This window comes from Phycodurus eques, chromosome 21 (assembly GCF_024500275.1).
Source record: "Phycodurus eques isolate BA_2022a chromosome 21, UOR_Pequ_1.1, whole genome shotgun sequence".
Classification (NCBI taxonomy): domain Eukaryota; kingdom Metazoa; phylum Chordata; class Actinopteri; order Syngnathiformes; family Syngnathidae; genus Phycodurus; species Phycodurus eques.
In genome coordinates this window covers 3,838,294-3,853,679 of record NC_084545.1, presented here as the reverse complement: position 1 = coordinate 3,853,679, position 15,386 = coordinate 3,838,294, and the positions used below count along the sequence as shown (strand labels likewise).

The 15,386-nt window shown below is 44.2% G+C and overlaps 1 protein-coding gene across 20 annotated transcripts in view; it reads right to left on the bottom strand.

Annotated features, from left to right (window-relative positions):
- Positions 1-15,386, bottom strand: part of scrib (scribble planar cell polarity protein) — a 58,372-nt gene that overhangs the window by 25,967 nt on the left and 17,019 nt on the right. For 19 of the 20 annotated variants that reach the window (XM_061665775.1, XM_061665788.1, XM_061665779.1 and 16 more), the window contains exons 3-19: positions 15,026-15,104; positions 13,702-13,791; positions 13,155-13,211; positions 12,229-12,292; positions 10,782-10,856; positions 10,344-10,488; positions 9,092-9,210; positions 8,456-8,655; positions 8,184-8,350; positions 7,798-7,925; positions 7,543-7,668; positions 7,179-7,364; positions 6,710-7,090; positions 4,203-4,265; positions 1,416-1,505; positions 1,258-1,335; positions 580-915 (exon numbers count right to left, since the gene is read on the bottom strand). In XM_061665775.1, coding sequence (XP_061521759.1) covers positions 580-915; positions 1,258-1,335; positions 1,416-1,505; positions 4,203-4,265; positions 6,710-7,090; positions 7,179-7,364; positions 7,543-7,668; positions 7,798-7,925; positions 8,184-8,350; positions 8,456-8,655; positions 9,092-9,210; positions 10,344-10,488; positions 10,782-10,856; positions 12,229-12,292; positions 13,155-13,211; positions 13,702-13,791; positions 15,026-15,104 — 2,384 coding nt within the window. The remainder of the gene's footprint in view (positions 1-579; positions 916-1,257; positions 1,336-1,415; positions 1,506-4,202; positions 4,266-6,709; positions 7,091-7,178; positions 7,365-7,542; positions 7,669-7,797; positions 7,926-8,183; positions 8,351-8,455; positions 8,656-9,091; positions 9,211-10,343; positions 10,489-10,781; positions 10,857-12,228; positions 12,293-13,154; positions 13,212-13,701; positions 13,792-15,025; positions 15,105-15,386) is intronic. The other variant, XM_061665783.1, reaches the window with a different exon arrangement.

Sequence of the window (15,386 nt, the reverse complement as noted above, 5' to 3'; positions counted from 1 at the left end):
AACCTATCATGTGTCCAGAGCTCGCTATTCATATCTCCGTCTCCCTGGCGACGGCGGAGAAACGCCGCAGCCAGAATTGGAGCAGCTCAATGACTGACAGTTACAACAAATTTATTTATTTATTTTTATTTTTTTGGGGGGAGTGACCCGAGCTTCCCAACTACCCACATTCGACACAAATAGAAGTCTTAGAGAACATGTGGGTTGTGGAGAGTATTTATTTAGCAAATAGGCTAAGAAAACAGTGGTTTATAGACACAGCCCATCCAGCGGCACTCATTTGGGACTTCTATCCATTGAAGTTTTAGTGATGACGTTATAAAACCGCGTAAAAATAATAATAATAATAAACTCACCATAAACCCCCAAACGTTAAAACAGTTAAAGATGCAACTCCTGTAAAAACCCCAAAAGTTGTGCAGGTAATAATAATGTGACTACCGTAAAGCCCCCAATAGCCCTTGTAGGTGAGGGACACATGTAAGTCAAGGCATCACTATAGAGTTGAAATATGGCCAATAAAGGGCTGCAGACATACAACAGAACTGAGGTCAGTAGTAAAAAATGCAAGTGTCTTACCGTGTCCCCAGTGCGGTACGGCGTGGATCCCTTTCCTCCGGCGATGCTGAAGCCCAGCCCCCTGTCGTTGCGCACCAAGCAGGTGGAGAGGCGCTGCAGGGGTCCTAACCCGGCACCCTGGCCGTGACCGCCCTCCAAGCTGAAGGCCAGCCCGCTGCTGCTGCGCCTCTCCCGTGGGAAGTAGTCGTCCTCGGGCCTGAGCGGCGTGGTGGTGATGGCGTTTTCCGGCTCCACCATGCGCTCGCGCAGCACCGTCATGGAGACGGCGGCCCCGGAACTGCGCAGGGCCTCCACGGCCGCGTGGTGCTCAGCCTTGTGGAGGTCCACGCCGTTCACCTGGGACAGTCCGCAAAGTTTAATTCATATCGCACTCGGAAAACTGGAACATTTTAGGCCAAAATATATATATATTTTTTAATTTAACTTTTATGGACAATATAATTGAATTGAATCAATATTTAAGTAATTTTCTTTGGTTAATTTACAATATTCAAGCACAATGTTAAAATCCTAACTGCATCATGTAACAGTGGCTTACAATATTTTAGGAATGAAACCTATGCCTCGTGTTTTATTTATTTGAATTTTGGTTATCATGGTGATACTTGGAGAGCTGAGTATTTTTATAAAAAGTTTGAGAACCATTGTTTTAGGGCACTGATACGATGTGTACTGTACCTCCAGCAGCTTGTCTCCTACTTTCACTCCTGCTCTGGCTGCAGGTCCTTCCTCAGAAACTCTGGAGATGAAGATACCCTGAAGTCAAAACGGAAAACAAAAATAAATACATTACTTTAAATACAACTCGTGTGTACTGTGAGGGAAGTGGATCTGACCTCGTCGTCCCCCTTGTACGGCGTGGACCCTTTCCCGCCGGCAATGCTGATGCCGAGGCCGCCCGTTTGGCGCAGGATGGTTAAGGTGTGCTGCAAGGTGAGGAGGCCCAGTCAACACATGAAACGGCACTGAACGGAACGGAAGGTGGACAGCCCCACGATGAAGTTTCTACACTTTGGTCAAGAAATTTGTGGGAGGCCTGCCTCCATGTGCCACAATACGGCATCGCTTGGACTCCGATCATCGTCGATTACGAATGGAGGAACCAGTCTGGAGTCGAAAGCCAGTTGCACGCTTCAGTCAGTGTCTAACAATATAATCTTTGTTATTATTGTTTGCGTGTTTAGGAATGTTCAATAATTTTGTAATTTCAACTTTATATTTTGTTCTGTTGTTGGGGATGACTTTTTAAAACTCTGTCCAGGGACTACAGATGGTGGGAGTAAAGTGGGAAGTAAGTCTCAAGTATTAACCTCCAAGTTTCGAGCACGTCAAGTCAAGTGGAGTTTCGACAAAATCTCAAGCACGTCCTATCCAGCCATTACTTGGATAAATCACCAGTCAAGTTATAAACTTTTGCTCAGTCACAACCAATGGCTGTTTCTGGTATGTGCAATATGTGCAGCCACACAATGCATGAAAAAAAAAAAAACAAACAAAAAAACTACATGGTTTTCTACTGGCATCGTGACATGCAAATCATTGCCGTTTGTTTGGAAAATGTGTGTCCCCTTGTGGAGATATTATAAGGGGTCTCCAAAGATTTTGCTGTTAAACATGTGAGAGGTTTGGTTTAGTTAGCTATAATAAAGAAAATTGCGCTAAGTTTTTTTTTAACCAGTCTCCGTATTGTCTAATACTTTGTCTTCCCAATTAAACTGACTTGAAGCTGAGTTCATGTTAGACCAGCGATTGGTGTTAAGTTAATTGTGGTGTAGTTAAAGTCAAAGTTGAGTCAAGTCTTTCATAAGCTTTCGCCAAGCAAGTCCCAAGTCCTACAATTGGTGACTTAAGTCTGACTCGACTCAAGTCATGAATCGAGTCCCACCACCTCTGGGAAATAGCTCGCTGGCTTTGGACTCCAGACACAAATGGTATAATCTATAATCTTTTGGAAGATCTCTTCAGTGGGATTCGTGTATGTAATCAAGAGGATTCAAAATCGTGAGAAACACCACTCATGAACAGTTAGGGATATTCGGTTTTCGGGTGAAATTAGACGATGAGCTGAAAATGCACTATAACCACACCTGATTTGACCTCTAAACCTTTGAATGTTTCAGTAATGTTTGCAAGGCGCTGAATGGCAAAATTCACAAGAGGTGTTTGAGCCACGAACATTTCCAAGGACGTCCACTTCTGCGCCTCTTTGTTGATGACACCTGTTGTGAATTTTTCCATCCAGCTTCTTGTGAGGGAACAACAAGTTCAGCAAAACTTACTGAAACGCTGAACAGTTAGGCATGCGGATTCAAAAGTTTAGAAAAGGTCAAACTACTGTAAGTATACAATGTCAAGTTAACTGTTATAGTGCATTTTAGGTTCATCCTGAAATATCACCCCAAACCCAGTATCCCTTTGTTTTTTGAGAGTGTAAATATAAAACCTAACCATGGATGTTCACAAGCCATGCATAAATGGGAAGGGAGTAAAGGAGGAGTAAAGAAAAGTGTATTCTACAAGTGGGGGGAAAAAGAAAAAAAAAAAAAAAAAAAAAAAGACGACAACTAAAGGGCCATGCTGCGGCGTTGAAAATCCATCTGACATATCCAAAAACCAAAATAATGAGACACTACAGACACACAGTCCACACAATTTTACTCTAGTCAATACATTCAAGGGGAGGGAGCGTCTTCATTCATCCCTGCGGTGTTGTAGTGGTTCAGTGCCTATTTAAAACAAAACGAAACGAAACAAAATCGCAGCTGCCGACCTTCCGACCGGGTCGGCCATTTGCAGGGCAACGCGGCGTGGACAAGCCAGGAAAATTAGCAAAGCAGCGTAAAGCAGGAAGACGGCAGGAGAGGTGGCAGAACATGAAGCTGGATTTAAATGGATATGTGGAAAAAGATTGTTTTTTAAGGAGTTTATGATTTCAACCTCAACGTTTGGCCGTGTCAATCTAATCTACCCAAGGCCTTCAAAATCACTAGTGCTGGCCCGTGTAATTTAAACCAGATTAGCAATTGGACCGTTTCTTTAATCAATCAGCATTTTTCCATCCTCTGATTGCTTGGTCAGAGCAAAACGTGTTACAGCCGTCATGCTATTTTCAAAATGATTTTTCTTCAGGTTGAAGTGGCCATTCCATCCCCGACTCAGCATTTTGACAGACTGTCATTTTTGGCAAATTGCAATTGGATCATTATTTAGTTAAAAAAAAAAATTAAAAATTCTATATCTAAGAGGTTTTAATGCTCAAACTGCATAATGTTAGTGGCTTACAATAATGTGATTTTTTTTTTTTTTTTAAAGAATATAACCACGACCTCGTGTGTACTTTTTTTTGTGTGGTACTTGGTGGAAAAGTTTGAGAAACACTGGATTAGTTTATAACGAGTGCCAAAGCACAGCTCCTAGCTGTTATTAACATGAATGGTGAACAAAAAGACTTATCCTCTGCATTCAGGTTCTGCCACACTCACTGGATGATGGGTTAGGCGGTCTCTGTTTTGGGATTGGCTTGGATTATGTCCTGGATTTTTCTCAGAATTTCGAGTGAGCGGCTGGGTGGGTGAGCGAAGGAGTGAGACAAAAAGAGTAGACAGGAAAGCGAAGGTACAGACCTCTTCCTCCTCAATTCGAGCAGGTTCAATCAGCAGATTATTGACTTGATCAAATGACACCCCCTGTTAGGAACAGGAACCAGCGACAAGCATGCGGATTAGTTGGGCCCAAAAAAAAAACAAGGCTAGCATCGCTCCAAAACCTCGAAATAAAACAAAAACACACAGTCACTATGACACTCCCCAGAGACTGTGGCGTCCCCACTTCGAAGCCAAAGCACGCTCGCAACGCCCCAGCCACCAGAAGTCAACACCGGCAGAGGTGAAAAGACCATGAAAAAGCAAAAGCGGACAAGAGAAGGCAAAAGAAAAATAAAGCTTCCATTCAGGAATCCGCAGAGGACATTTGTGCCCTACAGCTTTTGCTACAACTGAGGAAATAGAACTTTTGGAAACCAATTTTGATCAGAAACTGGGGCTTCAAACTGGAGTTTGTGAGCTGTAGTTTGGGGGTGCACAAACTCATATGCGACAAACCATGTTGTGTCATTTAAAAAAAGTGCACCACTAAACAAAAACAACATACCAATTACAATGGGCCAATTAAAACCTCTAGCGATTACGACATCACATAAATCTAACATCCCTAAATGAATAAAGTCGCTTTAAAAAAATGTAATAACAAATAAAAGGCGTATTATGTACTATTTTTTTCCTAGAACAAAAGCAGTCTTTTTTTCATGAAAACAGCATTTCCTCGCAATTCTTAAGAACAGAGTCCTGTCGCCAATAGAAAAATTTGTGAGTAATAGACTCACCACTGAAATGGCTTATGATTGCCTATAGAGACCACAAGATGGTGGCAGAGCACTACTTTTGTCTAAATGGCACACCTGGTCAATATAGTTCCTTGGCACCAAGATGGCACACAAAACAGTAAATAGGTGAGTTTTTTTTTTTTTTTTTTGAAAGAATAGGTTCCAAATATGTTGTGCAAATAAGCCAATTCAAGAATAAAAAAAAAAAAAAAAAAAAGGAATATGTGGGGGTTAAATGTGTAGCCTATTGAAAATAAATAAATAAATGCATCTTTTGTAGACTCAAAGGCAAAAAACTTCCATTTCATAATTTTATATGACTTAATTCATGTAGGGTGACGACTTTTCATCTAGACAAAATACATCTTTGTAATTGTTTAGACTACAACTTTTGTTTCTTGGGAAAACATGACTTTACGCTGATAACATAATTCTAGAAAAAAATAAAATAAAAATTATTATCATAACATTACGACTTTTTAAGTCTTGTGGCGTTTAGGAAAATTCGGGGTACACATGGTAGTTGGTAGTAATTCTAAAAGATCAACAATGAAATTGCTACACCTAATTTCCACACACACACACACACACACACACACACACACACACACACACACACACACACACACACACACACACAGACAAAAGACAAACTCAATGACGAGACAGATCACATTCCAGCTCTGCCTGTACAGCATCTTGTTCGTCTGAGGTGCACACAGTCGCACACACACAAACCAACACTGATTGATCATCATTTTGATGAAAGTAAGGAATCAACGGAACTCTCACAAACAAATTCTTGCTCATTTAAGCAGTTCATTTGAATCTCATGACACACACTCACGCAACATACAAAGCGTGTGAAATGATGCAGCAATTCATTAGAAGCAATGGCCGCTAACATGTACGGTGAAATGTTTAGTGGTGCTGAAGGGCGTCAGTGATGCGGCAGGGCAAAAGATTTGGCCTGAAGCTGCAGGAATTGGGGGGGGGGGGGCAGATTGGGGGTAGGGGGAGTAACGTCATTTGTCGCAACACATTTGGTGAGATTTAACACGATGCGGGTGATTGGGAGTTCGTGTCGAATCAAGGCGACTCGTGATGTTTGTGAATCGACAAAACTGTATGTAAGCATTTATTTGACAAACAACTAGTGTGCTGAATTGACTTACTCGTGACAAAGAAAATCACACAGGTGCAGTGGTGCCATGTAAGACGAGTTTAATTTGTTCCGTGACCATGCTCGTAACTCAAAACGCTCGCATCTCAAATCATCTTTGTCATTGGAATGAATAGAAATGCCATTAATCTGTTCCAGCCTCCTCCCCACCCCCAAAAAACATTCGGATCGTCTTTTTTAGTCAGAAAAGTAGGACTCAATAATATTGTACTTTATAAATTACAATGACAGTTAAATATAATGTAAAGAATTCAACTGTTTTTGCAAAAAAAAAAATGCTTCAATTCAATGAGTTCAGAGTTCAATGAGAATTTAGTTCATTGCCACCAAAAAACGCTCGCTTGTATCTCAGAATTTCTGCTCACAAATCAAAGAAAAAAAAGAAAAAAAAACTCCTAAGTTGGGTCACTCGTATCTCAAGGCACCATTGTACATGCATGTACCTTGTGCTGCATACCAAGGAATGAATTAATGCTTAAGTGACTTGCGATGTGCCTTGGCACAATCAAGACTGGGATGAACTGGTGTACAGAAGCCTGACAAACAACACAGTGATGCGATCGTACCTTGACTTGACTGGAGTTGACGTGGTATCGGCTGTCTTCCAGCTCCGACGCCTCCACCCTGAGACGTAGTCGAGGGGTACCGACGCCCTCGTCTTCCTCGTCCTCCTCGTGCCCGTCCCGCTCGTCCTCGGCGGCCCGCGCGGGCGAGCCGAGCCCGTCGGGGTTGAAGCCCTGCAGGAGGGCCGCCACCGTCTCGGGTTGGGGCAACTTGGTGATCTTGAAGTGCTTCTTGTAGTGCGGCGTGTCCTTCCGGATGAGACGCTGCTTCTCGGCGGGGAAGGGGGCCATGTCATCTTCCTCGTCGCTCCGCTCGCCGTCTTCCTCGCCGTCGTCCTCGTCCCCGCCGCGGATGATGGGCTCCTCGGCAAAGTGTACGGTGGGCTGAAGGAGGGAGATGGTTCAGATTTCAGAGTTGGGACCGGATTTTTGTTCAATTTTATTTTAAGCCCTAGAACAAGGATATAATCACCTCAATGTACTCCACCTCCATCTCATCCAGGTCCTCCTCCTCGTGGCGGGAGTGCCCGTCCACAAGGTCCTCTCTCTGGGAGGGCAAGGCGACCTCTCGCCGCTCCTCGTGGGAGATGGCTGACAGCGTGCTGTCGGACACCTGCGAGTCGTGGCTCTGGTTCGAGAGGTCGCTGAGCCGTTTCTCCTAAAAGCACAAAGCATCAGGCTGAGAAACGACACAGCTACCAGATAACACGTCAATGTTTCAATCTTTTATATTCCAGTAATCCCTCGCGCTATCACGTTTCACTTATTGAGGAGTCAATGCATCACACATCTTTTGTTAATATTAAACGGTATCGTGCAGAGAGAGATTACTGTACCTGCGCATCGGAGGGCTGATCTTCTCTTTCGGGCCTGGGCGCGAACGCTTCGTTCCGCCTGTCCTCGATCCCCTTTTTCATCACCTTTAGCTCGCTGGGATGAGGTGTGGCTCGACGCTGAAGGCCCTTGAAAACCAGCAGCAACTTCAGTGGTTTACACGCACACACACACACACACACACACACACACACACACACACACACACAGCGACAATCGGGCCGAAATTGAGCATTACATGGTCCCCATTCCCTCACCCTGCGCTCGGCGGCAGCCTCGTCGTCCTCGTCCTCGGTCTTGGTCTCTTCCTGGAACTGAATGACCGAGACTCTGTTCAGGTTGCTGTCCGTCCAGCTGTCGTCCACGCTGTTCTGCAGCAGGTTCTCTGCGGAAAAGATCGCAGAATTCATTGCTGTAATCCCGCTGCCCCCAACCACACAGAGAGACAGAGATTGTTTACTTTCATTTCCAACATCCTATCTTGCATGAAGCAGGATTTTCTGTCATGACGGGAACCAAAACGGAGTATACTGGACTTAAAGTAAGTAACACACATCCCCTACTACCCTAAAATGGCACCAGATTGCTGAATCGAACCAAGCTCCCACTAATTACAATAGCTGCACTACTACTAACTTCTCACCAAGGCTGGGGGAAGGCTGCTGAGGCAGCAGGTAGCAGGTCAACACTTTCTCCCCCGTGCGCTCGTCATCCTCGGTTTGGAACTTGAGCATGGGCTGCGACTGGTTCTCTGCCAGCCACATGGCCTTCAAATTGAGGTTTGTCAAGGCAAAAGGCAGATTTTGTAATCTTGGATATCCAGAAGAGAGTGAGATTTAAAAAAAAAAAAACAAATCAGTCGGGAGTAACAACAACTAAAGAATATTTTTTTTACAACTCCGGGTTTAACATCACCTGTTCCCAGCCACATCCAGCACGTGCAGCTCTGTGGCGTCGGCGAGCTCAGCGGGTAGCTTGCCCAGGCGGTTGTCGCGCAGCGAGAGCACGTTGAGGCTGGCGCAGCCGCCCAGCTCCTTGGGCACGGCGCCCAGGCGGTTGCGGTCCACATTCAAGTTGGTCAGCTTCTTCAGCTTGCCCAGCGAGCGAGGAAGCGTCTTCGGATGAAGCAAAGAAGAATAAATCAGTGAAATAACTAAACAATCAAAATACAGCAAACCCCCGTTTGTCACAAGGGATACGTTCTAAGCCCACTTGCATTCGGTGAAAATCCACAGTATAGAGAAAGCATACACAAAAATGTTTATTTTATAGTTTTAAAACTCACACATGCTTTAAGTATATTCATCATTTTTTTAAAGACACTGAAGTACTAGTTGGATTTGTTCCGTGACATCAAATCATCTTTCTCCCTCAGAATGAATGGAAATGCTATTAATCTGTTACGGCCTATATAGCGCTAGTATCACAAATATTTTGCTCGCAGGCCAAAGCAAAAACGGCAGAACGACGGCCAGTATTTCTAAAATCTCAATAGTCGGATCACCACTGTACTTACATTGTGTATAACTCTACTGGTACGAGCGACGTTACCTGGAGGAGGTTCTCGGTCAGGACGAGCTCCGTCAGGTTTTCACACTCTCCAATGGAGTCCGTCAGGTGAGTAAGTCTGTTTTGGTCCACCTTGAGGATGGACAGTTGCTTCAGACAACCTGGGGGGAAATCAACAAGTACATTAAACACCTAAATCACTGATGTCCAACTCACTTCCTTGCCTTCTCTTCAGAACTAGTTACCCATCATAAAGAGATGAATCACATGAGGGAAATGATCTCATATGCTGGGGTGGTTTTCTTGTGAAAAAAATAAATACAATTCCACTACTAGTGCCACTATTGGCCTCCTATTGATTGAACCTTACGAGCAAACTACTGTGCTGTGCAATAACACTACTAGGCCCAAAATGTGTCACACAGTAGTACCCTCCTGGACCAAACTAGTAGCACCAAATTGACCACCAGTAGTTTTGCCTCACTACTAACATATAGTACCCTACATGTATGCAAAAGTTGTCCCACTAGTGTTCAGAAAAGTCACATCGTAATAGAAGGCAGTAGTGGAAAACAACTGTACTAGTAAGACACAGTCATTCTCCTAGTATCTTACGAGCAGGTATAAAGCCATTTGAACATTTCTTTGATATCCGTCATATCAAGCATATCTACTAGTACACGCTTTGCCCTCACTATTAAAATGATTCAGAGCACTCGTACATTGCCTGTCTTACATATCTTACTAGTTACTAGTGCACAATTAAACCTTACTAGCAAATTACTGTTACACTAGCAACACTACTAGGCCCAACTAGTAGGCATGTGTCATGCACTAGTACCCTCCTAGGCCCCACTAGTAGCACAGTTTTGCCTTACTAGTAACAAAGTTGTCCAACTAGTATTCCAAGGTTGACCTACTAGTTTGCAGAAATGTCATACAGTAGTATAAAAAACGTTTCCAATATGAAAGAGTCATTCTACTAGTGCACTGAATTGTCTTACTAGTGAGGACAAAGAGCGTACATGGACCTTAAACTGGATATCAAACAAATTCTCTAACAGCTCTCAATGCCACTTGCTCATGATCTGTAATGGCGTCACTCTTACAGAAGGTGGCAGTGCAGGCTACATAAGAGACACCAGCAGAGCCTGGTTAAATGGTTGATTTAGTTATTTCAAATTAAGGTGACAGTTATTTCAATAATCTATGTCTGAAAAAACAAACCACTTTCCCCTCGCTTCCATTATTTATGTATTCCCAGGCGAGTTTTTTTTCTATTTTTATTTGTCACCTATGCTGTCCGGAACCACCTCCAGCAGGTTCTGTGTGAGCAGCAGGTCGGTGAGGGCCAGGAGGCCGTCCAGCTCGGAGGGAAGCTCCTCCAGGCGATTCTCCGACACGTCCAGACACACCAGTCTCCGGAGGTTCCCCAGCTCCTAAAAACAACACATACAGGTATTACTCAGAGCTACAGTTGCAAAGAGGTGGACATTTTCTGGTAAATGTCCAGAAAAAAATTACAATAAATCTCCAGGGCAAGTGAAGCTGGAGATTTTTTTTTTATATTTAAGTTCCCAGTAAGAAGCAACCTTCAATTTTCTAAGTTCCTGATTTATTCCCATGGAAAGCTCTTTCACATAATTTTGCATACCTTACTCAGGACCAGTCAAAGCTCATCTTATGTGCATTTCTAGATGAATAATGTAGCTGTTTGTCAAAATGAACTCACCGATGGTAAGGAGGACAACTGGTTGCGGTCCAGCCAAAGCTCCCTCAGGTTGGGCAGTGCGCCGAGTGTGTCCGGCTGGGAAATTGGGAGAATTGAGAGAGAGAAAAAACAACAGTCAGCATGTATTTTTTTTTTTTTTTTTTTCCTACATTTTTATAATGCACCTCAAGATTCAAATTAACTTTGCTGGTTGCGTTCCTTAAACCGAAGAGCACTGACGTCCGTATTATTGGGAAGCTTTTATTTGGAAGGTGGCAAAACAACCTATTTCCGTAATGCCTAGTATGAAGAAAATTAGGGGCGGCTGGCTTGACTGCTACTTTACGAGCGGAGGCTGGCTTGACCGCAGTCGAAAACCGCACCTACGAAGAGACACGCTTACGAAGCACCGTTTAAACCGCAAGCTGTCAGTTCCGCGGAGGGACATGGGAATCGAGCAGCCGCGAGAGAATTCAAGATCAACGAATCCATGGTTCGCAGGTGGAGGAAGCGGGAAAACGAGCTTCGCCAAATCAAGACGACGAAGCTGATTTTCCGCGGAAAAAAAAGAAAAACAAAATGCGGAAAGAAGGCGAGTTGGTCCGCGTTGGATTAATGCGCAAAGAAGAGCCGGGAGAAGCGTCTCTACGGTCACCATTCGGCTGAGTACAATAACTAATAACTTTGCCATCATTCCGGGAGCCTTGACGAACCTCTGGACATCCGTGTAAACAGGGCGTTCAAAGTAAAGTTGCGAGCGGCGTGGGAGCGATGGATGACAGATGGCGAACACAGCTTGACTAAGACTTAGGAGGCAGCGCCGGGCGAGTTACGCCACCATATGTGAATGGATTGTGGATGCTTGGGCTAACGTGTCTGCTTTGACTGTTGTCCGAGATTTCGCGAAAGCCGGCATCATTGCTGAACAGAAGACTGACTCTGGCAATGACGAGAGGGAACCCGACGTGTTTGTCGGAGAACTTGGTCAGCTGTTCATTTCGGATACAGAACATGAGGACTTTGATGGATTTGTGGATGAGGAGTGATCAAAAAATAACGTGAGTACTTTGTTAAATACTTCAATAAAGTACAACCGAACTCAGTTTTGCTCCCGCTGCCTTTTTAAAAACATTGTTTTAGTGTGCATGCATGCTACCGTATGTTTTAAGCTAGCGTATGTTTTAGCATGCCTGCGCCCAATAATGCGGTGCGCCTTATGTATGTGCTCAATACAGAAATAGACCCCGTAACTGAGACTGCACCTTTTAATACGGTGCGCCCTATGGTCGTGAAAATACCGTACATAAAAAAAGTTTTTGACGCTCTCTCTATATCACAGATTTTAACTTATTCCGCCTCCGGATGGGTCTGGAATGCATCCCCTGCCATAAACCGGAGCTCACTATAGATCTGAAGACTCGACAGGCATTTGCATGTGTTACATGTTACGGGGCGTCGAGTTAATTACCAACACTTCCAGTTCGTTGCTGCCCAGGTCCAGCTGTTCCAGTTTCACCAGGAAGGACAGCGACCTGAGAAACAACGCATTACAAATGAGAACGTGTGGAACCGCATGCTCAAAACGTGCCCTGAAAGCGCAACGGAGGGCATTTGCATGCGATGACAGCATACCACTCATTCCTGACACGTTGACAGTAAGCAAGCAAGGTTTTTTACAGCTGTGGCGTAAGCACCAACTTGTGTACGCACACGTCATGTTGCAGGTGGAGATGACATATTAGATGAGGGGTGTGCAAAGTAGGACTCTGTTCTTTAATCCCACCCCACTAGCATTTATTTGTTGCATAAATTTAGCCTAAGGGGGCCTACTTAAAATGTATTTCTTCGTTTGACATTCATATTTTAGACATTTCTTTTTAAATAAATGATTGATTTATGGAAAATGAAAAAAAAAATTTGCATTTAAGTATATGTAGCCCATTAAATAATTGGCTAATTTATTATAAATTGTCAATGATAAATATAAAACATGACAATGAATTATTTGATTACTAAACTATTTGACATTATGACAAAGTCAGAATATTATGACAGTAAAGGCTTACTTTTATGGGAATAAAGTCATGATATGACAGAAAATGCTTAGGTTTATGATTTGATCAGAATAAGTCATAATATAAACCAGTATAGGCTTACTTTTCTAAGAATAAAGTAATAATATGATGATAAAAACTTAAACTCAATATTCTATCAGTAAAGTCTTACTTTTATCAGAATAAAGGCATAACAGTATTTTACATACACATCTAAATGATTTTTGTATGCACATCGTCAATAATTGACATGGCCCATGTGTCCCATTTAAAAATCAAACATGGCCGTTGAGCACAAACGGCCGCCCACCCCCAGCGTCAGATAATAGGAGACACCTACGTGGGCAGACACTTGAGCAGGTTCTCCCTCAGCTCCAGCGTCACCAGGTTGGCCAGACTGCGAGGAAGAGAGGTTGCTTAGTCAGAAGGCAGCCAAGTCTGTTCATCTGGGCTGCCTGGCACAGTGGGTAAGGGGGCTCCTCCATCTGTCTTGCCACCCGCCCCCCCAAAGCCCGGCTGCCAGTCGAGTAATGGCCAGATCACAATACTTGGGGGGTAAAAAGTCACCCCGGACGAACTAAAATGCTACGTAATGTTGAACATTTGCACAATCGATTATTCTACTCAAAGGCATGAAATTGGAATTGGGGACTTGGCGCTGCAGTGTAAATCCCGCTTTAATGCGACGTGGATCTAAACGAAGGCAGTGTGGAGCAGGCCTAGTAAAATTGAGCTCCTGTCGTATAGATCTTGTGCTAACACATTTCTTCGGTTTTAATTCATTGTGTGCATTTATGACTGGATGAGCCAGTTGGCAAAGTCAATAGGGAAAAGTTGAATAGCCTGTAGGTATAGAGGGCGCCACCCACGAATGAGCGCGCACATACTTTCCGATGTCGCCGGGCAGAGTCTGCAACGACACCTCGTTGAGCGCCAAGTGAGCCAGCGCTCGCAGCTGAGTGAAACCATCCGGCAATCTGTGGCACAAAGAAAAGTGGGGGTGGGGGAGTATCGTATGACCATCGGTACGTTTGCGCTGGTTTGCATAATTAGTACAATACAAGAAAGAATGCACTTGCGGCCATCACTTAGCAGTACAGTATCAGCAACTTTATTCAAATTATATATTATATCCATCCATCCATTTTCTGAGCCGCTTCTCCTCACTAGGGTCACGGGCGTGCTGGAGCCTATCCCAGCTATCATCGGGCAGGAGGCGGGGTACGCCCTGAACTGGTTACCAGCCAATCGCAGGGCACATACAAACAAACAACATTCGCACCTACGGGCAATTTAGAGTCCCCAATTAATGCATGTTTTGGGATGTGGGAGGAAACCGCAGTGTCCAGAGAAAACCCACGCAGGCACGGGGAGAACATGCAAACTCCACACAGGCGGGACCGGGGATTGAACCCGGGTCCTCAGAACTGTGAGGCTGACGCTCTAACCAGTCGGCCACCGTGCCGCCAAATATTATATTTTCTTCACAAATGAAAACAGTCACCGGGCGTCTTAGTAACATGTCTGCAACAGGCTTTCATAGAAACACCCCAACGATCAAGAAATACAGTACACTTCACACCCTCTTCGTAGCCTATGGAGAGTATGAGTATGACTTTTGTTACCGTGACGACCGGGGAGAGGGCGGAGATGGGGGGAGTGGCTACTGCTCACCCAGAGTGTGAAAAAAAGCGCGCGTCCGTAAGAATAGCAAAAGCATGGATTTTCTTTTCACTCATGGAGGCAGCACATAGGCGGAGAAACTCCGTGTAGGGGCTGTTTTACATCAATTTGCCTATTTGTCATGACACAAAAATCAAAGGGCTCGCTGCTCATAGATACATTTTGGGGGAAATTAGAGGCAGCTTATACAAAAAGTACTTGGTTGTTTAATGTCATGCTTGATGGATGGGGAGACACTCCTGAGATTTGCATACAAGCTGGAAAAGTCACTTTTCCATAATATGTCCCCTTAAGTATCAATTACCCCAATTACTTGATATAACTTTTAGATTTAATGCAGGGGTTTGTGTGTGCATTGTCGCATTAATGCATCACTTTCCGTCAGGCTCCTGTTCAATTATTGCACACAGGATTTCCTGTGTGGCGGAGAGCTTAAAAGCACCGCTGTTACTTACTTGGTATCGAGCGCGTTCCGTGCGTTTGAACACGAAGATGCGTCAAAATTCAATGCACATCCACTCGGCTTACCTGGAGAGGGGGTTTCCACTGAAGTCGGCGATCTCCAAAGACCGGCAAAACTTAATGCTCTCGGGGATCTCGGGAATGTCTGCAGGAGAACAGGAGAGGAGCAGATATGTTATGAGGGCTGCGCAGAGCAAATCATTTGAAGTTGCTTCTAAACACAACCAGATGGCCTGGCGCGGGAATGTCAAGGGCGAGGCGAAAATAAGAGACGGTCGCATACAGTGTTGCTGCAGAGGTGCCTTGAGAGTTACACCTTTTTTTAATTTGTTTCCCGACCAGGCACATGAACTTGGAATAATAAGATAATTCAATAGAATGTCAAGAATTAATCCATTTGTGCATCATGATTCAATGCTTCGATTCA